The sequence below is a fragment of the Mastigoproctus giganteus genome, chromosome 2 (assembly GCF_048544385.1).
Source record: "Mastigoproctus giganteus isolate SK-2022 chromosome 2, ASM4854438v1, whole genome shotgun sequence".
In the NCBI taxonomy this organism is placed as follows: domain Eukaryota; kingdom Metazoa; phylum Arthropoda; class Arachnida; order Uropygi; family Thelyphonidae; genus Mastigoproctus; species Mastigoproctus giganteus.
In genome coordinates this window covers 65,250,836-65,277,461 of record NC_143576.1, presented here as the reverse complement: position 1 = coordinate 65,277,461, position 26,626 = coordinate 65,250,836, and the positions used below count along the sequence as shown (strand labels likewise).

The window sequence follows — 26,626 nt, the reverse complement described above, 5'->3', positions numbered from 1 at the left end:
ATCGGGGAATTGGTGCTTGCATCATGACAGCAGACCCTACACACACTGTTCTTTCCACTCAAAATTTCTTGCAGAGCACTCCTCAATACGTCCCACCATAAGCAACACTCCCCAGATTTTGTTTCTTGTGAATTACCCCAACCCAAGCTTAAAGCCCCCTTGAAAGGTCACAGAATTGCAATATCTCAGGAAAATTCATAATGTCACACAGGAGTATTCTTTCATAAAGAAAATTGTTAGGAACGTTGCAGAAATGTTGGAATTGCTGCATACTGGGTCAAGCAGACAGCTTCAAAGGAGAATCAACAGAATAGCTGATAAGCTTTATCATTTCCCAAATATTAGTTCATTCTTTGATCTTTGCAATCACACCTCATACATGGTACAAGAAAGCTATTTGCTTGACTGTGATAAGTCTGTTAAAATCAGTTTTGACTTTAACAGGCCTATCAGGCTCTGAGGGTATTTTTTAGTCAGACAGGCTTTGTTCTCCTTATGTTCTAACTGGTGGGCCTGCATCATTCTCAAATATTTATACAACAGGTTTCCGAAAAGTAAGGTAACACATTTTTTTTCTCAATGGTGTTTAATAATATGAAGTTGAAATTACACTCCAAGCAGTAAGTGAACATGCACTACTTCTCCACAAAGTTTCCAGTTTTATTGATGCGCTTCTCACAATGATGGATCAGTTTATCAATACCAGTACTGAAGGAGTCCGTGCCCACACGCAGTAACCAACATCGCGCCGCCTGATGAACTTCCTCTTCTATGGTGAAATGCTTTCCTGAAAGGTGTTTTTTCAGAGGGCCGAACAAATGGAAACCTGAAGACACTAAGTCTGGGCTGTAGGTGGGATGTGACAAAGTTTCCCAATGATTATGGCGCAACCACTCACGAGTGGTGTGGGCAGTGTGTGGAGTTGCGCTTGTCAGGAGTCCTGGTCATTTGCGTCGAATGTTGGCTTTCATTTTTTCCAACATTGCACAGTAAAGCTGTGCACTAATTGTTCCTTCCTTCGGCAAGAAATCCCTCAACAGAATGCCTTGGCAATCTCAGAACACTATGGCCATGACTTTTCAGACACTGGGAAAAGTTTTGAATTTTTTGCACACAGCAGACTGTGGCTGTTTCCAGCTCATTGAGTCTTGTTTGCTCTCTGGGGTAAAGTGATGAATCCACATTTCATCTGCTGTGACTATGCGAGTAAGAAAATCCTCTTCTTCGTCGCTGTATCGCAACTGATTCTCCAGACACATCCCCATGCATTTTCCTTTGTCCTCCTCTGACAATTGTTGGGATGCCCAGTGGCAGCACACCTTTCGAAATCCAAGAACATCGGGAACAATTTTGTGAACAGTCGACTTACTCACATTCACTATTTGTGCTGCTTGGCCATGCTCTCCACGCAGTTTCACTCACATGTTTTCAAGAACGATGCCCTTAATGCGTGAAATGTTGTCTTCTGTCTTGCTTGATCAATACCAATACAGGCCTGCCAGCCTAATGTCAATCGTCAATGTAGCCTGCTTTAAATTCATTGCACCAAAAACACATGGCTTCGCTGTCATCACCTTTTCACCATACACAGAAACCAGTTCATGCTGAATGTCACTTGGTGAAGACCCTTTTGCTTGCAAAAAGTGAATAACTTCACGAACACCTGTTTTGGACAACACTTGCATGGTAGCAGCCATTTTGCAACTGGATTCTGCTGTGAGGCGACAGTACCGCAACACTGCACTGGCAGTCTTTTTGAACATTATTAATAGGTTATCTGTCCACCGAATTTCATCTCATTCCCTTACACCATTATTAAGGAAAACATGTGCTACCTTACTTTTCAGAAACCCCTGTTATGTCTCTCCATCTCTCACAGCTTTGATCTTTTCACCAGTCATCAACTGGCAGTTTTTTCAAATACATGTCCTTGAAATAATCAATGGGTCTTGCATTTGTCTAGGCTAAATCGCATCCTGATATCACTGGTGCACTCTTCGGTGATCCAGAGTAGCTGTTCAATTCTCATTTGCGAGATAGAGTTTGATGACATCCATGTACATCAGGTGCAAGAGGATGTACAGGTTCTTCCTTCGTTCCTTCTCAGGTCGTGATGTTCCCAACTTTGATAACAAAGTAAATCCAATAGTGACACATTTGCTTCAAGGAAATGTGTCACTATTGGGTTTACTTTGTACATCTTCAGTGTCTCTATCAAACAGCTATGGAGCACTGAGTTGAGGGCCCTGTCATAGTCAATGTAAGTAATGTTCAGGCTGCAGTGGGTCTTGTTGGTTTGCTCTATAACTGCAGTGCCAATAAACAATTGCTCCTTGCATCGTTTTCTTGTCTGTTTACATCCCTTTTGCTGCTTGGCCATGATGTTCCTGCTTCCCAAGTGGTCTGATATCTTCTTAATTATGCAGCTAATCAAGATATTGATACTGCTGGAAGACTGGTGACTGGTTTGAACTTTGCTGGGTTTGTGGTGTCTTCATCCTTAGCCTTCAGGTAGGTGATCCCTTGAATAAGATACTCTGGAATTGTGTCTGGGTGCCTTATTATCTTCTGTCATCTCTTGTATATTCTTCATTTTCTTCCTTTCTAGATCTCTCTTGGGGATTGGCTATTTGGTTAATTTTGCAGCTCTCGAAGTCACTCAAAACTCCTTGAGTGCCTTCTGGTTGAGGTGTCCATTGTGCCTTGACAATCTCAAGCAGGAGTTTCTGCTTGAGAGTGTCAAGGTATTCTTCGATCCTCTGATTATAGGTCTTGTGTTTGCAGTAGATGGTGTATTTCTTGAGGATGGCCTTCATTTTTCTTCTGAACTGCAAAGAAAAACAGCAAAGACTTCTTTACTTATATAAACTATAAAAGTAATGCGATTAATCAGCTTGATCCAGTTGATGTCAATGGTTCGACTGTTGATGATCCTGCTCAGGTAGCTGACAAACTAAATGAGTATTTAGCATCTACATTCACATATAAGGAAATCTGGAGGGAAGTGGAGGCAAGAAGCTTATCAAACTCTAACAGGGAGGTAAATGATTTTTTATGAGCGAAGTGGAAGAGAAATTGTTGAAATTAAACATAAGAAAGGCACCTTGGGTGGATGGGATCTTTCCAGTTATATTAAATGAGCCAGCAAGGAAAGTAAGCAAACCCTCAGCCATAATTATGAGAGCATCCTTGGATTCAGGGGATGTCTCCATGCGATTGGAGATGTGCAAATGTATCTCCAATTCATAAGGGGGGGGATTACAGGGTGACAAGAGTATTTACAGACCTGTTAGTTTACTTCTGTTCCAGGGAAAATAATGGATTCACTGGTTAAAGAAGGAATGCAGTATCGCTTAGACAAGACTGCAGTTATAGTGCAGACACAGCATGGATTTGTGAAGATTAAAATCTTGCCTAATTGATTTGATTAGATACTATGATGGGGTCACACAGCAGCTGGATGCAAAAAAAGTATTATGATATATACTTGGATTTCAGAAAAGCTTTTGATACTGTTGCTCATAAAAGACTGTGGTACAAATTGGTGCAGTATGGCATTAACAGCAAATTGCTGCTATGGATAAAGGGACGGAAGAGTGGGAGAAGACAAAGTGGTAATTAGTGGTCACTGCTCTTCAAGGACTAATGCTATTAGTGTAGTCGTCCAAGGTTTGGTGTTGGACCCACTGTTGTTTTCTATATTTATCAATGATATTGTTGAAGGCATATCAGGCTTAATGTTTAAGCTTTCAAATGATACAAAGGTTGGCAAGGTTGTTAATGGCAGTAATGATGGTACACTGCTGCAACAGGATCTAGAAAAGTTAGATAGATGGGCTGAGAGGTGGCAACTGAAGTTTAACATTGACAAATACAAAGTACTGCATATGGATATCTGTAACCCCAGAGTAACATACCAACTGGGCAGTTCTATGCTCAGGGTAGTAGAGAATGTAAAAGAACTGGGGGTAATTATGCAGTCAGATATGAAGTTTTCTGAGCAGTGCAGACAGGCTGGCAGCCAGTCTGCTGAGCACATTAAATCATAAATCATGGTTTTTGAGCCACTTGCTACAACTGAGGGGTTGCAGTGAGAGGGTCATAAAATAAATATATAAAAAAATAATAGAAATTACAGTACACTCTCGATTTTCCAGGATAGATGGTAAAAAATTATTCCCGGATAATCGAATTCCTGGTTAATTCAAAAATACAGTAAGTCCCCAACATACGTAAGAGATACATTCCAGTATCTCTTACGTATGTTAGCAAGTCGAGATTTGCGTAATGACTAATAAATGGGAATGGGAATGACTAATAAAATATTGCTGCTATATTCCTGATATGCCAAAATTCAAAAAACACATAATATACTCAGAACAATGAAGAAAAATAGTTATATATTTTTAATTAGTTCAATTAAAAACTTTATCTGGGGGGACAGCGGTGAAGTAGCCGGAGTGGCACATAATAAAAGAAAACATAAAAGGAAGAAAAAACGCATGTTTTTGTACTGTAAAAATTGGTATGTATTTCGTAGCCTTGGTTATTATTATAGTTGACCTTCATTGGTGCCGGCCGCTTCTTGTATTCTGTCTTTCTCCTTTATTGTGTTCACCGTTGCCACTGACAAATCTGAATTCCATGTGATACTTGTTAATGTTCGAACATTTTCATAGATCCTTATTATTTTAATTTTCTGACCCAACTCAATCGCTTTCCTTTTCTCGATAGACTTACTAGTACCGCTGTCACTTATTCTCTTAGTCGGCACCATGAAATTTTCTGAAAAGAACTTCACAGAGTTAAAGCAAAAACCCACTATCACTCCATGCAAGCTTACATTTTACTAAAGCAAATTTCTGGATGTCACTGCCATAAAACAATAAAAACAATTTGCACTTTCCGGATTACTGGGCTTTTCTGTTAGTGCAATTAATTGTAAATGGGTAGTAAGCTCGATCTTATTGCATTTGCGATAATACCGATAGCAGGAATTCTGTGAGTTGTTACATTATGTTGAAATGCGTGTCCTCCTCACTTGAAGGGAATTATTTTTTTTTAAGCAGTTTGCACTGCTCGGAAAAAAATTATAAATAACCGAATGTAAGTCCGAAGCAACATAAGTCGGGGACTTGCTGTATCAAAAAATGTTCAGCAACCTATGTAAAAAGTATGGTGATAGACTGCATGTCCATACAATGCTTTCCTTTACTTTTTACAATGTCACGTATGGTTTGGTCACCAACATTATAATAGTTCTTTAGAGATTTAACCGATGCACTGTTTATTGAAACGATGCATTATTCAAACTTTTGAATAATTTCAAGTTTTTGTTTAAATGAAAGCACTCTTGCGTTTGCCCATCATTTTCGCGATTTCTAAACAAAAAAAAAAAAAAAAAAAGAGAGAGAGAGAGAGATACTATAAAAAAAAATTACGACATCCCTGACATGCATAACGAAACAAAATTTGTCCTTTTGCGGTGCAATGGAACACAACAATCGTCACAATGCACTAAAACAAATTAAACATTTGGACTTTTTTTTTTTTTGAACAGCGGAAGTGAGACAGTGGGGTCTGAAGGCAGGGTTGCAAGATAATAGGCACACTGATCTCCTAATGACGACTTATAACGCCGCTTCTTGTCACTTATTTTTGACTTGCAAAACATCTGTTTATACTTATTCTATGTATTACTTGAATTTTATGATTTCTAGTTTATTTTTTTTAATTTTTTTTTTTAATTTGGAATCTTGAAGTGTCCCAGTTAATCCGATCCCGGTAAATCGAGAGTCTTCTGCACTTTAAAAAATAAATAAGACAAAATGATAAACAATATATATATATATAAACTGCATAAGATGTAATATGAAAGGGAGGACTTGGATAAAAAAGATATCTTGAAAGTAGAACTGACATTTACTGCTGCCAGGGGATACAGTGTTAGATGAGAGAGGAGACATCTCCTATCAAGGAAGGATTGCATGGAAAATGTTGGAGCAAACACAGAAATAAATTAGAAATGATTTAAAAAAAAACAAAAAAAAAAACACAATAATTGAAAAAGATATAATATGAAAGAAATTACTTAAATAGAAAAAGATATCTTGGAAGTAGAACAGCATTTATTGCCAGTTCTACCTCCGAGATAAAATATTGTTACTCTGTACTATACATCAGTGCATAGTACACAGTGACTCTGCTGCATAATAGATTGTCATCAGTAATCTTGCATCTTTCTTATTCACACACCCATCAAAATTAAAAGAAAAGAAACAGTGATTATGGAATTTAAATTTATCAACCTTTTACAGTATTCTATTCAACAATTAATTTAATTAGTAGTTTAAACTTCGAAGACATGGTTTAATTAGTAGTTTAAATCTTGAAGATATGGTTTAAACCACTGGTTCCCAACCTGTGCTCCGTGGCCGCTCCAGGAAAATAAAATAGCTAAAAATTGAATGAAATTAAAGAATTAGAAACATAAATTAGAAAACTAGAAAGCACATTCTGAATAAAAATTTGCCAAGTTGAATTTTGCGCTTTCTCTAGCAGACAATGTTCAGTCATTTTGCTGCCATTAGCTTCAAACTTATTGTAGTACGAGACGGACAGACGATGAGGCAGAGAGGAGCACTGGCATGTCATGCACATTCTGTCATGTGCTGTGTTTTAATGACCCTTCCTGGAACTGAATATCTGTGTGATTTCTTGGAACTGTACATTCAAGAAGTTTTTTGCCCATTCTCGACCCTTCAAGAATTCCGGGAATCTGCTCGAAGCTTCTCAAAACTTAGCCCCATATAAATAGAGGCTGGGTAGTCGACTTGAAGTCACTTCATAGTTAACTTTCATAGCAATGACATTATAATTACCTAGCGATTCTTCCACGAGTTTTCAGTGCATTTGACCTATTTGTAAGTATTTAATTGTGTACTTTATAAGTGTTCTTTAATAAACTGTTGTGTTTTGTTCTATGTGTACGTTCGAACTCTGAGCTACTGCAATATATTTCCGGTAGAAAAACGTTACATTATTGATTGACCCAGGTGCTTTTATTGGTTTTCAAGTAGGTAAGTGTTTGTATTTCGTAATAAAATTTTTAGTTGCTTTACTTTGTATTTTGGATTATAAAAGATAAAGTCTGTTATTCTTATATTCCTGTGTGATTTTCTTTTAGGCATGGATCACTGGCTTCAAAACAGATACTTCAAAGAAAAAAGATGTTACATTTGAAAAGGAGAACAAACTAACAGCTCACTCTACTACTTCGCCAGATGAGCCAACGAGAAAAAAAAAGGTGACAGCCGAGCGATGCATTCTAATGTTTGTTTGTCTGAAGAACTTTCTGCAAAAGAAACTATTTATGAATCTGCGGCATCACCACAATTACTGTTTGGAAAACGCGACAGAAATGGTGCAGTGGGGGAAAGACCTTCCAATAAAAAACAAAGATACGAAGAGAGTTACTTGAACATGGGATTCCCAGAAACAAATGATGGTCGGCCTCTGTGTGATTTGCAGAAATGTGTTAACCAACAGTTCAATGTTTCCTGCTAAATTGCGGCATCATTTTGAGGGAAACCATCCAGAGTTAAAAGATAAACCATCTGATTTTTTTAAGAGAAAGCGCAATGAAATTTTGGCTTCACAAAAAATCATGACAACACTTGTTAAAACCAATAATGAAAAAATACTGGAAGCTTCCTATCTAATAAGTTACCATGTAGCTTGAGCTGGTGAAGCTCATACCATTGCAGAGACTCTTATTAAACCATGTACAGTCGATATTGTCAAGTGTTTGCTTGATGAAGAAGCTGTTGAGTCTGTCTCTAATATTCCTTTGTCAAATAATACCGTTGCTAGAAAAATCAGTGATGATGTGAAAGAGACACTTATCACTCACATCAGGTGTACCAAATTTGCACTACAAATGAATGAATCGACTGACGTCACCGGGTTGGCAGTTTTTATAGTAATTTTTTGCTACGTTTACTTACAAAGCTATCAGGAGGACAAAGCTATATCTTCTTTGCAGACCACTACCAACCAACACATCAGGGGGTGAAATATTTAACCTTTTGGATGAATTCTTCATATTAAATGAAATCCCATGGGAAATCTGTGTAGATATATGCACTGATGGTGCAAAGGCAATGATGGGTCAAAATGCTGGAGCAGTTGCCAAAATTAAAGATAAGGCAAAATAATGTAGCAGCAGCCATTGCGTTCTTCATAGACATGAGCTAGACTTGATAAAAATGCCTTCTAAGCTTATGATAGTGATGAATGATGCCATAAAAATAATAAACTTAATAAAATCGTGACCTCTTAAAAGCAGGCTCTTCAAACTAATGTGTGAAGATATGGGAAGCCACCATGAGTCCCTCCTGCTGAACACTGAAGTAAGGTGGCTGTCTCGAAGAAAAGTGTTGACACGCTTGATGGAACTGTGTGCAAAGGTAACAGCATTTTTAATGGACCACAGCGCTTTACTGGTGACGGTTTTAAATGATAAAGACTGGGTGTGCAAACTGGTGTACTTAGCTGACATTTTTAGCAAAATGAACGAAATGAATCTCTCATTGCAAGGAAAAACAGCCACAGTTTTTGCTGTTTATGCCAAAGTGTCTTCTTTCAAAAGGAAACTTATGTATTGGTTGGAGTGCGTAGAAAAGGAAGAAAATATTGATTGCTTCCCTCTTACAAAAAGCTTCTTGGACGAAAATAATATCAAGATTCAAGAAAAAATACAGAAAAATATTCAGGCGCATCTCGAAGCACTGAAAGACTCGTTTGAACATTATTTTCCAATAGCTCAAGAGAAGGTGCTTGATAACTTTAATTGGGTATTGAATGTGTTCATCGTGAACAAAAAACCACCTAGCTTAAACCCAACAGAATATGAGCTCCTCGTAGATTTGACATCTCACAGCGAACTAAAAATCGCGTTGCAGAATCAAAGTCTACCAGAGTTTTGGTTGTATTTGCAAGATGAATTCAAAATCTTGTCTGAGAAAGCAAAATTAGTATTGCTGCCTATCTCAACCACATATCTCTGTGAAGTGGGATTTTCTGCCTATATGCGTACCAAAACAAAATACAGAAGTTGCTTAAATTCAGAACCAGACATTTGCCTGCAATTATCATCAATTGAATCTGAAATAAGAAAATTGTGCAAATAAATACAACCACAGGTGTCTCATTAAATATTTATACGTTATTTTATGTTATGTCTTAATTTAGGCTTACTGTTGCACTGTAGTTAGTAAAATTAAATAGGAATTGTCTTCTATAATGAATAATAAAAATTTTGAATAACAAGTAATGAATGAGTATATATTTAAATTGAATTGGAGATAATAATTAAATTGGAGGAACTGAGTTTATTGTATGGACCTTATTATTGCTTTCACCAATAATGTAAAATCTGTTGTAACGCAAATGGTTTGATTTTTTGAATTTTTGGGAGAACTTTTATGTATAGTCAAGTTTTGACAATATCATGCGATAAATAAATTGAGATATTATGGCAAATTTCAAAGTTTTTAAATTTTATTGCATGGACATTGTACAATTGTTTAAATCTCTCTTTACTTTACACTCCCTTATTATCTATCCCCTCTTCCCCCTGTAACACTACAGTAAACCTCTGCTATTCGCAGTATCTGTATTCGCGGTCGCTGATTTACTATAAAATGAAACCTAAAAAAATGTGAATTTTAAAGCGTCGTGAACATTTTCTGCCATAAAAAAACATGGGAGTGGCTAAAATTATCTTTCCCGATCAAAACAGCGCTCAGTGGGTGGGAGGAGAAGGATGACAAAATCGTGAGCGTGGATGTTTCTCGCTAATCCTTGTTCAGTATGTGTTATGCGCTTGTCATGGAAGGTTTCATCATTTGCTTTTAATTTATATGCTTAAAAATTTATCAATTTATAAATTGATATGCTTACAAAAGTGATAAATCAACTGTTTTTCAGTGTAAAACAGACTTTTTCTAGTGTGTTAATGGAAGAAAGTGACTTTATTGTGGACAAGTTCTTTCTAACCCGTACAAAAATATGGCTACGAATAACAAGGGAAATGTGAAAAGATCAAAGGTGATGACTAGCGAATAAAATTGAGTTATTAGATAAAATTTCTAATGGTAAAAGTGTCTCCTCACTTTCTGTTATTGAGAAAATCTATTATAAAATCAATGAGTCAACGGTACGATCAATTAAAAAATCGGAAGAAAAATCCGCCGTAGTGTCCGTGAAAACGCGCTAATTTTTTCAAAGATTTGCTCTGTAACTCGTGATGTTAAATTAGAAAAAATGGAAAAGGCTTTAAATCTGTGGATAGAAGACCGAACTCAAAATTCCGTTAAGTTCACTCATCATTCGTGAAAATGCAAAACTCCTTTACCAACACTTTAGCAAAACTGGTGATAGCACTGGCGGGATAAGTTTTTTAGCTAGCAAAGACGCTGGTTTGAAAGGTTTGTTTGAAATTTCTAATAAATATTACATTTAATATTAAATTGTTTCTTATTTTCATTTCGATGCCATATGCTTGCATTTCACTATGTACTGTCTATGTACAGTCATATTATGAAGGTACATATAATACATACATAGACAAAATTTTAGACTAGTTTTTCTTATATATTTCATACTTTGGAACGGAACCCCTTTATTACTATGGGAGCCATAACTCAGTATTTGCATTTTCGGTATTCGCGGCATTTCTCAGTAACGTAACCCCCGCGAATAGCGGGGGTTTACTGTACTCTTAAATACCATTAGCTTGAAAACATAGGGTAGGCCTAAGGGGCTCCTCCATAGAAATTGATTCTAAAAAGGGTTGGGAATCGCTGGTTTAAACTATTTATATGTGTACATGAAGGGACATAATTTACATGCAATACAGATTACTAAAACTTACTAAAACAACTATTTAATTTTTTTTCAACTATTTCATTAATTAGTCAACTACTGGGAAGCTTAAAATTACAATGTGTACCAAGGTAACTATGGCAAATGAGAATTTTCCAGATGTAATTTTGAGATTTTGTACATATTTTGCATATACAGTAAACCCCCGCTATTCGCGGTATCTGTATTCGCGGTTTCGCGTATTCGCGATCGCCGATTTAATATAAAATGAAACCTAAAAAAATGTGAATTTTTAAGCGCCGTGAATATTTTCCGCCATAAAAAAACATGGGCGTGGCTAAAATATCTTTCCCGGTCAAAACAGCGCTCAGTGGGTGGGGGGAGAGGGGTGACAAAATCGCGAGCGTGGATGTTTCTCGCTAATCCTTGTTCAGTATGTGTTATGCGCTTGTCATGGAAGGTTTCGTCGTTTGCTTTTAATTTATATGCTTATAAATTGAATAAATTTATCAAATTATAAATTGATATGCTTAAAAAATGATAGATCTACCATTTTGCAGTGTAAAACAGACTTTTTCGAGTGTGTTAACGGAAGAAAGTGACTTTATTGTGGACAAGTTCTTTCTAACCCCTACAAAAATATGGCTACGAATAACATGAGAAATGTGAACATATCAAAGAAGGTGATGACATTAGCGAATAAAATTGAGTTATTAGATAAAATTTCTAATGGTGAAAGTGTCTCCTCAGTGGTAAAACATTATAAAATCAATGAGTCAACGGTACGATCAATCAAGAAATCGGAAGAAAAAATCTGCCGTAGTGTCCGTGAAAAGGCGCTAATTGCTTCAAAAATTTGCTCTGTAACTCGTGATGTTAAATTAGAAAAAACGGAAAAGGCTTTAAATCTGTTTATAGAAGACCGAACTCAAAATAAAATTCTGTTAAGTTCACTCATTATTCGTGAAAAGGCAAAACTCCTTTATCAACACTTTAGCGAAACTGGTGATAGCACTGGTGGGATAAGTTTTTTAGCTAGCAAAGGCGCTGGTTTGAAAGATTTGTTTGAAATTTCTAATAAATATTACATTTAATATTAAATTGTTTCTTATTTTCATTTCGATGCCATATGCTTGCATTTCACTATGTACTGTCTATGTACAGTCATATTATGAAGGTACATATAATACATACATAGACAAAATTTTAGACTAGTTTTTCTTATATATTTCATACTTTGGAACGGAACCCCTTTATTACTATGGGAGCCATAACTCAGTATTTGCATTTTCGGTATTCGCGGCATTTCTCAGTAACGTAACCCCCGCGAATAGCGGGGGTTTACTGTACTCTTAAATACCATTAGCTTGAAAACATAGGGTAGGCCTAAGGGGCTCCTCCATAGAAATTGATTCTAAAAAGGGTTGGGAATCGCTGGTTTAAACTATTTATATGTGTACATGAAGGGACATAATTTACATGCAATACAGATTACTAAAACTTACTAAAACAACTATTTAATTTTTTTTCAACTATTTCATTAATTAGTCAACTACTGGGAAGCTTAAAATTACAATGTGTACCAAGGTAACTATGGCAAATGAGAATTTTCCAGATGTAATTTTGAGATTTTGTACATATTTTGCATATACAGTAAACCCCCGCTATTCGCGGTATCTGTATTCGCGGTTTCGCGTATTCGCGATCGCCGATTTAATATAAAATGAAACCTAAAAAAATGTGAATTTTTAAGCGCCGTGAATATTTTCCGCCATAAAAAAACATGGGCGTGGCTAAAATATCTTTCCCGGTCAAAACAGCGCTCAGTGGGTGGGGGGAGAGGGGTGACAAAATCGCGAGCGTGGATGTTTCTCGCTAATCCTTGTTCAGTATGTGTTATGCGCTTGTCATGGAAGGTTTCGTCGTTTGCTTTTAATTTATATGCTTATAAATTGAATAAATTTATCAAATTATAAATTGATATGCTTAAAAAATGATAGATCTACCATTTTGCAGTGTAAAACAGACTTTTTCGAGTGTGTTAACGGAAGAAAGTGACTTTATTGTGGACAAGTTCTTTCTAACCCCTACAAAAATATGGCTACGAATAACATGAGAAATGTGAACATATCAAAGAAGGTGATGACATTAGCGAATAAAATTGAGTTATTAGATAAAATTTCTAATGGTGAAAGTGTCTCCTCAGTGGTAAAACATTATAAAATCAATGAGTCAACGGTACGATCAATCAAGAAATCGGAAGAAAAAATCTGCCGTAGTGTCCGTGAAAAGGCGCTAATTGCTTCAAAAATTTGCTCTGTAACTCGTGATGTTAAATTAGAAAAAACGGAAAAGGCTTTAAATCTGTTTATAGAAGACCGAACTCAAAATAAAATTCTGTTAAGTTCACTCATTATTCGTGAAAAGGCAAAACTCCTTTATCAACACTTTAGCGAAACTGGTGATAGCACTGGTGGGATAAGTTTTTTAGCTAGCAAAGGCGCTGGTTTGAAAGATTTGTTTGAAATTTCTAATAAATATTACATTTAATATTAAATTGTTTCTTATTTTCATTTCGATGTCATATGCTTGCATTTCACTATGTACTGTCTATGTACATAGTCATATTATGAAGGTACATATAATACATACATAGACAAAATTTTAGACCAGTTTTTCTTATATATTTCATACTTTGGAACGGAACCCCTTTATTACTATGGGAGCCATAACTTAATATTCGCGTTTTCGGTATTCGCGACATTTCTCAGGAACGTAACCCCCGCGAATAGCGGGGGTTTACTGTATATTTCCTTTCTTTTGGCATGTACAGGCCAAATTTTTATTCATCTGAAAAACATAAAATAATGTTCAGAAACAGAAATTAACACTTTAACTATATTTAAGTGTTGTGAAATTCATGCCACAACGTGTTTGATGTGCCCTCCACCTTCATCATCAATCGTGTTCTTCAGTGCAGGAAACAAATTCTTCTGAAACACTCAGCCATTCAGATAAACCCAAAGATCTGATTGGTTTTAACTGGTTCAATTGGTTTTAAGTTCAATAAAATCTCATTGGTTTTAATCAGGTGACATTGATGGTCATGCCAATCCTTTTCCATATACCTCAGGTGGATAGCAGTCGAGGAACTCCAGGCCAACTCCTGCAGTATAGGGCCTCCACACCAATCTGATACCACTTGTAATCCACATCGATGCCATAGCCATACAGAAAAGATAAAAAATTATCCATAATGACACTGAAGTACAACACCTAAAATACTGCAGTGCGATGTTTCCATTGACAAACTGGCCCAAAAATGCCAAATGCAAAGAGTACACGACTGTGTATTTATATAATGGATTGTCATCAGTGATCTTGAATCTTTCTTATTCACGTGCCCATCTAAATGAAAGTTGCTTCTCAGAAAATCAGTGAATTATATGAAAAACTAAACATGCCATTCTTTGTATTTGATGTTAGCAATGGCTGAGTTGAATTTTGAAAGAATATGAAGACAAGACACTTTAATAAATTCTCCTTATTGTGCTGTCACGAAAGTTTACTCAAATTCTTCCCCAAACTTTGCAACAGGAACTTCCAAGGTTCATCAACCTTCTCTGGCATTCATGATGGGGCCTGCATGACCATTCCATTTGCCTAAAACACTGCCTGTTTTCTCAAACTGATCCATTTATCACAACTGGTTTTTTGGTCCATCACGCATGCCAGAGCACTGACATCTTCCTTGAGCAGAAAAAATTCAATCCCCACTTCTATAGTATGTCTTAACAATAAACACTTTTTGCTGAATCCCATATGCACCAGTCTCTTCAAATCAGCTGGAGATTACTCAATATTGCCAAACAAAATCTCCAATTCTTTCTCTACTGAGTAATAATGCTGTTGGCACAAAACTTGGGAGCTTGCAAAAGTGCAAAGAGAAATAATATGATGAATAAAAATCACCTTCAATTATAACACTGTATAGGTAAACAAGGCAATTTCAGGCAAAATACATTATCTCCTGTACTTTCTTGAATATACCATTAATTTGTTAAACATGAATTAAGTGTTAGAAATATTCTTAATTTTTTTTTTATTCTAAAAAATGTTTGAACAAAATTAAGAATGTTTGATTTTTAGACATCACACACACACCCACTAAATTCCACAAATATCATCAAAATATCAAATTGTTATGAATGATTTTGTGAAGTTACCTATGTTCAATAAAAATATCCAACATGGATTCTGCTAACCAAATATTTTTTGGTGATATGTCTCCCCCTAAAAACAGAAAAAAATGGACATCAATAAAATCTGTAACCACTTAACATCATGAACAACAATTAATTTACAAAGTGAGGCTAAAAATAATAATATGGTACTGAGACTTGCACTGTCATCTGTATCTGTTATCAATTTAACACACACACACACACACACACACACACACACACACACACACACACACACACACACACACACACACTTAGGTGCACCTACCTTTTCCATGAAATGGAATGCTCCTTCAGCAACAACATCATGTGTTCATACCACACAATATCAAGCATGTGGGATGCTACATTATGGTGATTCAGTACAAGAATGGAAAAGACAAAAAAGATTTATGAGGGTTTAAGAAACTGCAACCCAGCTGGAGATTTCATGTTGAGTGTGTCACAAAGGTACCAAGATTGGTCAGATAAATAAACATCCAGCCAATGGCAATCTTGTGGTTGAAAGAGTTTTCTGATACAAAAGGCTGTCGGATGCTTACAAGTTATGAAAGTTAACAGACAGTAAATAACAACCTACAATCGGTCAAATAATAACCCAGTAGAGGCATTTCAGAAAGCCAACTGTCATCACTGAATTAGGTTCCATCCCCGATAGACCACCAAAAAAAAGTACAGCGAGGTAAAGAACGGTGAAAACAACATGAGTTTACGGACTACGTAAACTGTTAACAATGCAGGCTGGTAGTGGCAGGTAATAAACATTATCTGTAAATTATTTCTGATCTGAGCATCCCTTAATGGCACCATTGTATCCATCTGCAAATGGGTTCTTCAAACAGGATAACGTACCATGTCATAAGGCCAGAATTGTGCAGATGATTCCAACAACATGAAAGTGAGGTCAACCTATCACAGCAGGTTCCTCAGTCACCAGATCTCAATCTGATTGAGCACCTATGGGATGAGGTGAAATGAGCTCTTTAGAACAGAAATCGGTAACATAACCGTCCTTACAGAAACTTACAGAAACTGTGAGAAACAACTGAGTCAACATGACAAAAGTGTGCCATCCCTATGGCACACTTTTGACACGTCAGTGAGTGTCAAAGCCATAACAAATCCAGGCTGATGCCATTATAGTATTATTACACTTCATGCAATCATTAATTAAAAACGTAGTTATAAATATAGTGTGATTATACATTTTTTTTTTTTTTTTTTGTCCTTGCCTTTTCCCATTACATATAATTTTTAAGGCCAGATGCCCTTCCTGACGCCAACCCTCACCCTTTATCTGGGCTGGGGATATGTGGTGGTCGTTCCCTGACCTTCCGTATCCTCCGTATTTGGTGGTCACAGGCTCGAACCCCAGTCTAATCAAGAAGTGTGTGCTATGCACTACTGCTCCTGCCCACCTGGCTATGGAGGCACCATAGTGTGATTATACATGAAACTGATTAATCACCAATACTAATAATCATTAGTAAATGAGATATAATGATACACAAATAAAAATAATAAAATATAAAATAAAAATTAAAGCATAAAAAAGTGACAAAAATCCAATTTAAAAAATCCGTTTTGGTTACAATTCAATGTAACCAAAATGTGTCTAATAATAACAGCAATAATATACATAAGGGAAATTATTTATACAATTTAATTGTTTACTGGTATAAAAGAGTCCAAAAGGTTAGAATAAAATAAAAACTAAAAATAATGGAAATGTCTTAAATATTTTCTTAACAGCATGGTGCACAGATATACACAGAAATGGAAATTGGTGAAATAATGGAAACTTAAACCTGTGTGCATGTACTCTGCCTTCAATTCCTTAAACAATTACTGCTTATTCTCAGATGTTTTGTGGTATTTCCTGTACCACTTCTTCTTCTTCAGTGATTGTAGATATAGCAGAACTGGTAAATCATGGTGGCTTGATTTACATAAAGTTGTCAATTTGATTACACATTTTATTTGTTAAGACTTGGTCTTGAATTAGTTAACAAAGTGCTGTTAGCAAACATCAGGTAAAGATTAAATTTTTGGATGTTTTAAAGAATTTTACATTAGTTATTAAGATTAATAATTAAAATCAAATAAATTAACATGAACAAAATGGATAACTATGAATACTTACACACTGGTATTTATTTATTTATTTTATTATTTTATTTTTTTGTGAACTCCAAGCAGGATATGAGACGTATTAGAACCTATACTACTTGGTACTGTGCATGGGTTGAAGGTTGTGAACATGAAAGAAGATGCTTGTTGACAACATTAGATTTAAATTTCTTAGATTGTAATTTTCAGGAAATACATATGAGGAAAGGTTGTTCCAGAAAACAGAAGTTAAAGGAATAAATCAGGAAGAAAAAAAAACTTTGTTCTGTGCATTAGAAGTTCAACAGTAAAATGAAGCTGACAGTGGGGAGAGATGTTACCATTACCCCCAGTGAGGAGTCAGAGAGAAATCTGATCACCCAATTATTACAAAACCCAGTTGGCAAACCATTAGATGGAAGCTTAAACAGAAGACCGTTATGCCAAACACATGATAAAAAAACATTGAAATTTCAAGAGTAACTGATTGAGTTTCACCAAACTTTTCAATTGAATTTCTCCATACATAGGTAGAATAAGCCAGTATATCACAGTGGATCAACACTGATGGAATCCATACTGGCAATCATTAAACAGATGGAGGGTATCTAGATAGTGTAGGAGTTGGTGGTTAATGGATTTCTCCAATATATTTGAAAAAGTAGAATTACAAAGGGATGACAATTGGATGGGGAAGATTTGTTACCGATTTTAGGAGCTGGATATGAGCAATATCCAAGCAGAAGGGAAAACACTGGTAGAATAAAGTGCAAAAAAAGGACACAGAACAGAAATAAGTTCAGGAGCACAGGTTTTGAGAACAAGTGGAGAAATGCCATCAGGATCTGGTGCTTTCTTGGCATCCAGACTGTTCAAAATTCTTCTGACAGCCTTTTGATGGAAGACCACAGAAGGCATTGAATGGAATGTACTAGGGATGGTAGGAAGTGGTTTACCAAGATCATCATTACAAGAGTTGGAAGAAAATTAGGATGCTAGCAAGTCAGCTTTATCCTCAATTGAAGTGAAAATGGACTATCTGGTTTTGGAAAAAAGCGGGAATAGAGATGGGCAAAAGTTGCAGCCAATAGCTTTGGCACAGACCAGAATTCTCAACTACCATTTGGACATAAAACAAGTTTTCTACTCTTAGCCTGTTCAAAAACTGCTTTACAATTGTTGCAAGTTTTGGCACAGGTAGAAAATGAACCTGGAGATTTGGATGCAAGCCAATTCCAATATGCACCAATCTAATCTTGAACATCCTTAGCACATTTGACATGTAGAATAAAGGATTTCATCCCTACAAGAATAATTTCAATTATATGATCTGAGCAAACACTGACATCAGAAGATTTAAAACAGTAATTCAACCAACAAGGAAAAGAAAAAAAGAAATTGTGCAGATCATCCCATTTTGCATTTTTCTAATACCAAACAACATGATGCTGAGAATGGCCACAAGAGAAAGGTTCCACTGGAGAAGAGACCATTACCCCAATATGTAATCTGAGGTGCCAAGAGGACCACTCACATTGACCTAGAAGGGCCGTTTGTGAGAAAAAAAACAAATCAAGAGTGTTGGCTGTCTGCTTAGGATTGTCTGGTTTTGTGGTAGGTAAGTGAACAATTTGTGCGAGGTCATCAGTAATTGCAAAAGCATCGGTATCTCAATCAGCTGGGTCCATGTGACTAGAAATCAGAAGCCAGCTTGAATTTTTTTTTTTTTTTTTTTTAATGTGAACCCCAAACACGAGAGGTATTAGAACCTACAGTACTTAGTACCATGCTTGGGTTGGAGGTTGAGAAGACGAAAGAAGATATTTGTTGGCATTGGACTTGAACTTCTGTAGATTGTAATTTTCAGGAAATAAGTATGAAGGAAGGTTGTTCCAGAAAACGGCAGTTGAAAGAATAAATGAGGAAGATGAAAAGTTGGTTCTGTGGATTTGAAGTTGGACAGTAAATGGATGTTGGCTGGTGGCAGCACGTGTTCGGACTGTTTTGAAAGAGAGAGCGGGAATTATACAAGCCAATTCAGAAGAACAGTGCCCATGGAAGTATCTGTAGAAGACGAATGCAGCAGAAACAGTACGTCTATGAGAAAGCGAGTGGAGAGACTCTGTTAGAGATGAATCATTAATTAACCTAACTGCCCTCTTGTGAATGGAATCAAGAAGATTGAGAGAGGTTTTGGGGGCACCACCCCAGATGTGGGAACAATATTCCATGGCAAGGCGGATTTGCGATTTTTACAGAGTGAGCAGCTGTTTGGAAGAAAAGTAACGCCGAGAGCAAAAGAGAAAACCAAGTTTTTTAGATGCAGAGGAAGCAATATTTGTAATGTGCTTGTGCCAAGAGAGATTAGAAGTCAGGGTAATCCCCAAAAGAGATATATCATTTTGCCTAGAAATTGGAGTGTCACTAAAGATAAGCATAGGAGAAGAAGAATCCTTTTTGCGAGATATAAGACAAGACTGAGTTTTAGAAGAGTTGAAATCAACTAAGTTATCTTTGGCCCACTGGAGAATTACCTGAAGATCGGCATTTAAGGAATTGGCAGCAGATTTTTGAGAAGTTGAAGTTGATTGAGCAGGACAAGGTTTCTCAAAATGCAAAGTTGAATGCAATGTGCTATCATTGGCAAAACTATAGATAGGATTTCCAGTCAATGGAAGAAGGTCATTGATATAAAAGGGGAAAAGAGTGGGGGAAAGAACTGACCCTTGGGGGACACCGGCATTAGTGGAGAAGTTAGAAGACAGAGAGCCATCTACCATCACCCTCAGTGAGTGATCAGAGAGAAAACTGGATAACCAATTACTAAAAACAGTTGGCAAACCATAATATGGAAGCTTGTTTAGAAGACCTTTATGCCAAACACGATCGAAAGCCTTTGAGATGTGAAGAGCAACTCCTTGTGTTTCACCGAACCTTTCCATTGAATTAGTCCATAAATGGGTAACATAAGCCAGAATATCACCAGTGGATCGACATTGACGGAATCCATACTGGCGATCGTTGATCAGACGGAAGGTTTCTAGGTAGTTTAAGAGTTGCCGGTTAATTGATTTCTCCATTACTTTAGAAAGAGTAGAAGTAATTGCAATGAAACGATAATTGGATGGGAGGGATTTGTCACCCTTTTTAGGAACTGGCTGGATATGAGCAAATTTCCAAGCAGAAGGAAAAACACCATTGGAATAAGAAAGTGAAAAAAGGTGGCAAAGAATAGGAGTAAGTTCAGGAGCACAGGTTTTGAGAACAAGTGGAGAAATACCATCAGGACCTGGAGCTTTCGTAGCATCAAGATTCATCAAAATCCTTCTGATATCCTTTTGATGGAAGACCACAGGAGGCATTGAATGGAGCGTGTTAGGAATGGTGGGAGGTGTTTTACCAAGTTCATTAATACATGGGCTGGAAGAAAAATGGGATGCTAGCAGGTCAGCTTTATCCTTGGCTGAAGTGACAACAGAACCATCTGGTTTGGACAGAGGTGGGAGCAGAGATGGGCAAAAGTTGCGGCCAATAGCTTGGCAAGAGACCAGAATGCTCGGCTACCATTAGGGCAAGAAGCAAGTTTTCTACTCTTAGCCTGTTCAAACTCTAGTTTGGACTGATTAATAACTGCTTTACAATTGTTGCGAGCTTTGGTGTAGGCAGAAAATGAAACTGAAGAATTAGAAACAAGCCAATTACGATATGCAACATTCTTCTCTTGGACAGCCTTAGCACATTTATTGGAAAACCAAGGTTTAGATAAAGGATGAGATTTTAAAGTGGAGTGTGGGATAAAGGATTCCGTTCCTGCAAGAATAATTTCACTGACACGATTTGAGCAAACGTTGACATCAGAAGTTTTGAAACAGTAATCCGACCAAGGAAAAGAAGAAAAGAAGTCTCGCAAGTCATCCAATTTTGCATTCTTGTAATGCCAAACAACACGAGGTTGGGAATAGCCATTAGATAAAGGTTCCATTGGAGAAGAGACAATCACCAAGTTGTGATCTGAAGTGCCTAAAGGACCTCTCACTTCGACCTTGTACTTAGAAGGGTTATTTGTGAGAAAAAAAATCAAGCGTATTGGCTGTATGATTAGGATTGTCCGGTATTCTTGTAGGTAAATGAACAATCTGTGCATGGTCATTAGTAATTGCAAAAGCCTCAACATCTCGACCTGCTGGGTCGGTGTGACTAGAAAACGGAAGCCAGCTGGAGTTGTGAACATTAAAATCACCAAGGAAAATTACCTCACTGTTAGGAAAGTTGGACTGGAGAAAGTCAAGTTGCAAAGAGAGGAAGGCAAAGAGCTCCAAGTGATTAGTGGAGTTGGGAGAACGGTAGAGACAATAGATGAATTTGACACAATGAGGTAGAGAGATTTTAAGCCAGAGAAGATCAAAGACAGGAGATTCCAAATTGCCAAGTCTCTGACAGGGAATATCAGAACGGACATATGCACAAGTACCACCTTTGAGGCGAAAGGAATCATACAGCGAATAATTTGGACATCTGAGATGAGCAGTAGTTGAATCAACCGATAACTGAGATTCTGTCAGAAAAAGTACGTGGGGTTTGGAAGACTGCAAGTGGAAATGGACATCGTTGAGATTAGAACTGAGACCACGTATATTTGTGAAATGAATTAGACTGTTCTTGGGAGGTTCAGATCTTTTCGCAGATAAGCTTGCTCTATTAGTTTGACAATTCATGGTGTATTCAATAATAAGAAAGAGTGGGTGGGGCATGCTGTATGAAGTAATGAAATTTTTGGATATGGCGTACATGTGGTAAGAATATACCAAGATCCTTGACATAACGTGGGCTCGACAATGCTCCCGCATACACACTACTCGGACTCCCTCCAGTCACTATCTGGCAGAGTAGAGGTAGCAAGATTATACACTAGCTGATCCGGAAGCCTCCTAGAGAGTTACCAATAGGTTTGGTCCGGTGTACTAACTAGCAGCCGGCCTACGAACACCGTTTTAGAGCTGTACCCTCGAAATGTAAGGAATGTTGGATCTCGCCACGACGTTCATCATAACCTCAAAAGTCATCAATCATACTGCATGATGGAAGAGATAGGGAAGGGTTGGCCGGACCTTAGCTCTAGAGACTAAACATGGGTTCCACCACTTTAAGCCTCCAATAAGCAAAGTGGTGGTATTTCACCGGTTGATGAGAGTCATCTACCACCTAGTACTGCCTGGTAACATAGAGGGGCGGCGTTCCTCCATGTGATGTGGGCGCCACACCTCGACCCCTGCTTACATTGGTTCACACCTGGGTGGTTCCACCATGTACTTATGCATGGAGGTTATACCCAGGAGTACTAACAGTCCCATCATCGTGAAGGTGCAAGCAGAGGATTTGGCTGTCATAGACCGTCCAGACTTCGCCGAAATTGGGTCCACTTGACTTGAGTGTCACCCGAATATCAGTTCCATCAGCATTTTAGACTCCCAGGTAGCAAGTGCAGCTTGTCTGGCATATCTGAGAGAATGTCTGTGACAACCTCAAGGACCTGAATGGCAAATATTAAAATCACCAAGGAAAATTACCTCACTGTTAGCAAAGTTGGACTAGAGAAAGTTTGCTCTCAAAGAGAGCAAATCAATCAGTTCCACATGATTAGTGGAGTTGGTTATTGTTATTTTTTAGTTTTTAGGAGCATTAGCAACTTAAGGCCATATTGCTCCGGGATATGCGGTGGTCATTCCCTGACCTTTCCGCATCCTCCGTATTTGGTGGTGACGGGCTCGAACCCCGGTCTAATCAAGAAGCATGTGCTACGCACTGCTGCTCCTTCCCACCTGGCTACGGAGGCGCCTTAGTGGAGTTGGGAGAATGATTATTATTATTATTAGCCATATGGCGCAGGGAAGCCTGAGGCTTATGCTGAGAGAGAGAGAGAGAAGTAGAATGGAATTACCAAGAAAGAGAAGAATGATGATATCCAGCTCAGGACCCTGGGTATGCCAAGCCCATACTCACCAGATGTAAGCCCCTGGCGTTAAGAGGCAACAGATGAATTTGATAGAAATAATGGGGGGGGGAGGGGAAGAGAAAGAGATATTAAGGGAGAGAAGATCAAAAACAGCAGATTCCAAATTACCAATTTGCTGAACGGGACTATCGGAATGGACAAAAGCAGAAGTACTGCCTTTGAAGTGAAAGGAATTGTACAGCAAATAATGATTGGTATTCTGTTATTCTGTGGGTTTAGATCTTTGTGAAGGTAAGTTTGTTCTATTAGTTTGACTATTCATGATGTATTCAGTAACAGAAAAGGTGCAGAGTATATGTTCCATGAAATAATGAAATTTTGGATACAGAATACACACACCAAGAATATATACCCAGCTCATTGACATAACGATGCTCTCATAAATATGGCTAAAGCCTTGCTTACCTCCTTTGCTGTCTCTCTTAATATCATTAGATATATTCCATTCAGCCTAGAAATTTTATACTTGAAAAAGGTTTAGATGGAATAGAAACAACTTTTTATAGTTATATTTTAATTTGTAACAGGTCTACATTAAAATTCTATAAGATAAGACATTACTTCTTTAATTCAATAGGACTGATAATATCTGCAATAAGGCCCCTAAGGTTGGGATTATTCATACCACAACCGTTTAAAACTGGTTTTAATAATAAAATAAAATAATACAAAAGACTGTAAAATAATATTTACAAAAATTGATTATTTACAAAAAACTAGTTTAAAACAAAAAATAAAATAAGTAAATAAGTTAAAATGCATTAAAATATAAATTTAAAAGCGATAAAAACACTATTGAAACTTTCGGAGGGGTCTGCCTCCTCCTTCCTCAGCAATAATGAAACTTAAGTGACACATCCTCTGGATCGACACATCGATTCAGAGGATCCAATCCACAGACTTTCCAGTCTGTGGATTGGATCCTCTGGCAAAAATAGCATGAACAGAGACAAGGGAGTTAGGCTTCACCCATTTTTTGAGGCGGTGGTTTTTGCCAGAGATAAACATTTTAATTTTCCACGCCTCCCACTTCCGGTTCTGGTACACGTGAAAGGAATACCGAGTATGCGCCTGGTCATCCACGTGTGCTGTGAACCTGGTATTTAAGGATGCGTCGGAGGTGAAAGTGATTCTTGCACTGATTCTATTGGAATGAACAGCAGCCTGGAAAGCATGATGCTTGGGATTTCCAGGATTGCTGGGAGTTATCATGGAACAAATAAATACATGGGCTGTATTAGGATAACTAAGAGTAAGAACAGGTGCACGTATACTTGCATGTACACAATGCTAGGAGTTGAGTAAATAAATTTGATGAATCTGAGGTGCTGGTCAAAGGCAGATACTGTCAGGATATCAGAAACGTGGTGTCACATAGATATAAGGAATGCAGAATTGGAATTTGGGGAGTACAATGTGTACAGAAAGGATAGACAGGGTAGGAAGGGAGGAGGGGTTATGCTGTTAGTGAAGAAGCACAAAATCTAAGGAAGTGCATCCAGCTGACATGGGTGGACAACACAATGTTGAGTCGGATGTTGTGACATAAGCACCAGGAAAGCAAAATTGAGAGTGGAAGTGTTTTATAGGCCTAATGACTCTAATGAGTCCAATGAACAACTGTACAGAGAAATAGAGTGGGCCAGTAAATCGGATTGGCTTACAATGGGAAATTTTAACTTCCCAGATATTGACTGGAACTTGTGGGTTGGTCACTTGCAAACTAGCAAGGCTTTTGGGGATTTTTTGGATGACTGTTTTCTACAGCAGCATATTAGAGAGGCAACTAGACGGAGTAATACTCTTGATCTGATTATCAGCAGTGATTCTTCATGCATTAAGAATCTGCAGAAAAAAGAACTACTATAAGATAGTGATCACAGTGTGCTGATATGGGAATTTCTTAAAGATGTAACTACCATCAGAGGTAAAGGAAAGGGTTTTTGCTTAAATAAAGATGACTACAGTGCTCTCGGAGAGTTTTCAAATTCTATACAATAGGAAAAACCAATGATGTTACCAAAGCAATTTCTAAATTGTAAGCATTCGAGGAAGAATTCGGTTTTGTAGCCATTATTGATGGCGAAGTGCTAAAACCACAATGTGTTATCTGCAGAGATGTACTAGCTAATGAAGCAATGAATCCATCAAAATTTAAGCAGAATTTACATACATAAAGAAAAACATCAATTAAAAAACCAACAGAAGCAGATGTTCAATATGTCACATATAAACATTAGTGCTTTATGGGCTTCTTATAAAATAGCACTTCAGGTTGCTAAGACTAAAAAAACCATATACAATTACCAAGATAATAGTGAAAGACTACATCAAAGATGTTTGCTTGAAAAGGATGGATGAATCTGCAGCAAACAATGTAGCTGAAGTACCACTTTCCAATGATACCATAGATCAATGTATTCAGGAACTAGATAATGATATGGAAGACCAACTCATAGTACAAATAAAGCTAGCAAAGTATTTTTCATTGAAACTTGGCGAATATATAGATAATGCTAACATGGCAATTCTTTTAGTACATGTGCAATTTGCACATGATGGTGACATGAGGGAAGAATTTTTTTAATCCAGCTTCATTGATGATAAACATAACTAGCTCTGAACTGTATAAAACAATGAAGCATTATGACAATGTCAACAAACGTGGTTTGGAGTGCTGGAATAGTTGCCAAGATTAAGGAGCTTGCACAAGAATGTAAATCAAACATTGCTTCCTTCATTGAGAAAGTCTTGCAATGAAATATTGTCAGATGAACTAGAACTAAACTGTGTGCTCAATGACGTAGTAAAAATTGTGAATTACGTAAAGGCAAATATGATAAATTCGAAATGATTCTCTTTATTATTAGCATTAACATTAGTAGAGGCATACGATGCAAGTAAGAAAGCTTATGCAGCATCGGCCAAAAAAAAAACACGCTCCCATTCCACCCCTCCATTTGTTCCAAATGCCTGTCCAGCTCAACCTTAAATTTATTTAGGTAATCACCTCCCACAACAAAAGATGGAAGTCTGTTCCACAAATCAACTACCAGCTGGCTAAAGGCAAATTTCTGCACATCTATTCTACAACTCATCATCATCATCATAATCACCATGAGTCATTTTCAATCCACTGCAGGATGAAGGCCTTTCCAGCAACTTTCCAGTTCCTTCTATTTTGTGCAATGGCCACCCATTTACTACCCACAAACTCATGAATTTCATCTATCCATCTACACCGTTGTCTTCCAGGTTTTCTTCTAGCTCCTCTTGAGTACAATTCTGTTATTTTCTTAGTCCATCTGTCATCACGTCGTCGAGCTATGTGTCCTGCCCAAGACCATTTTAGTTCTTTAGTTTTGATAAGAAT

General features: G+C 37.2%; 1 protein-coding gene across 2 annotated transcripts in view; it reads right to left on the bottom strand.

Moving 5' to 3' along the window:
- The window catches only part of IntS3 (integrator complex subunit 3), a 1,056,838-nt gene that overhangs the window by 871,151 nt on the left and 159,061 nt on the right, over nucleotides 1-26,626 (bottom strand). For both annotated transcript variants that reach the window (XM_090368499.1, XM_090368500.1), the window contains exon 6: nucleotides 15,114-15,180. In XM_090368499.1, coding sequence (XP_090224625.1) covers nucleotides 15,114-15,180 — 67 coding nt within the window. The remainder of the gene's footprint in view (nucleotides 1-15,113; nucleotides 15,181-26,626) is intronic.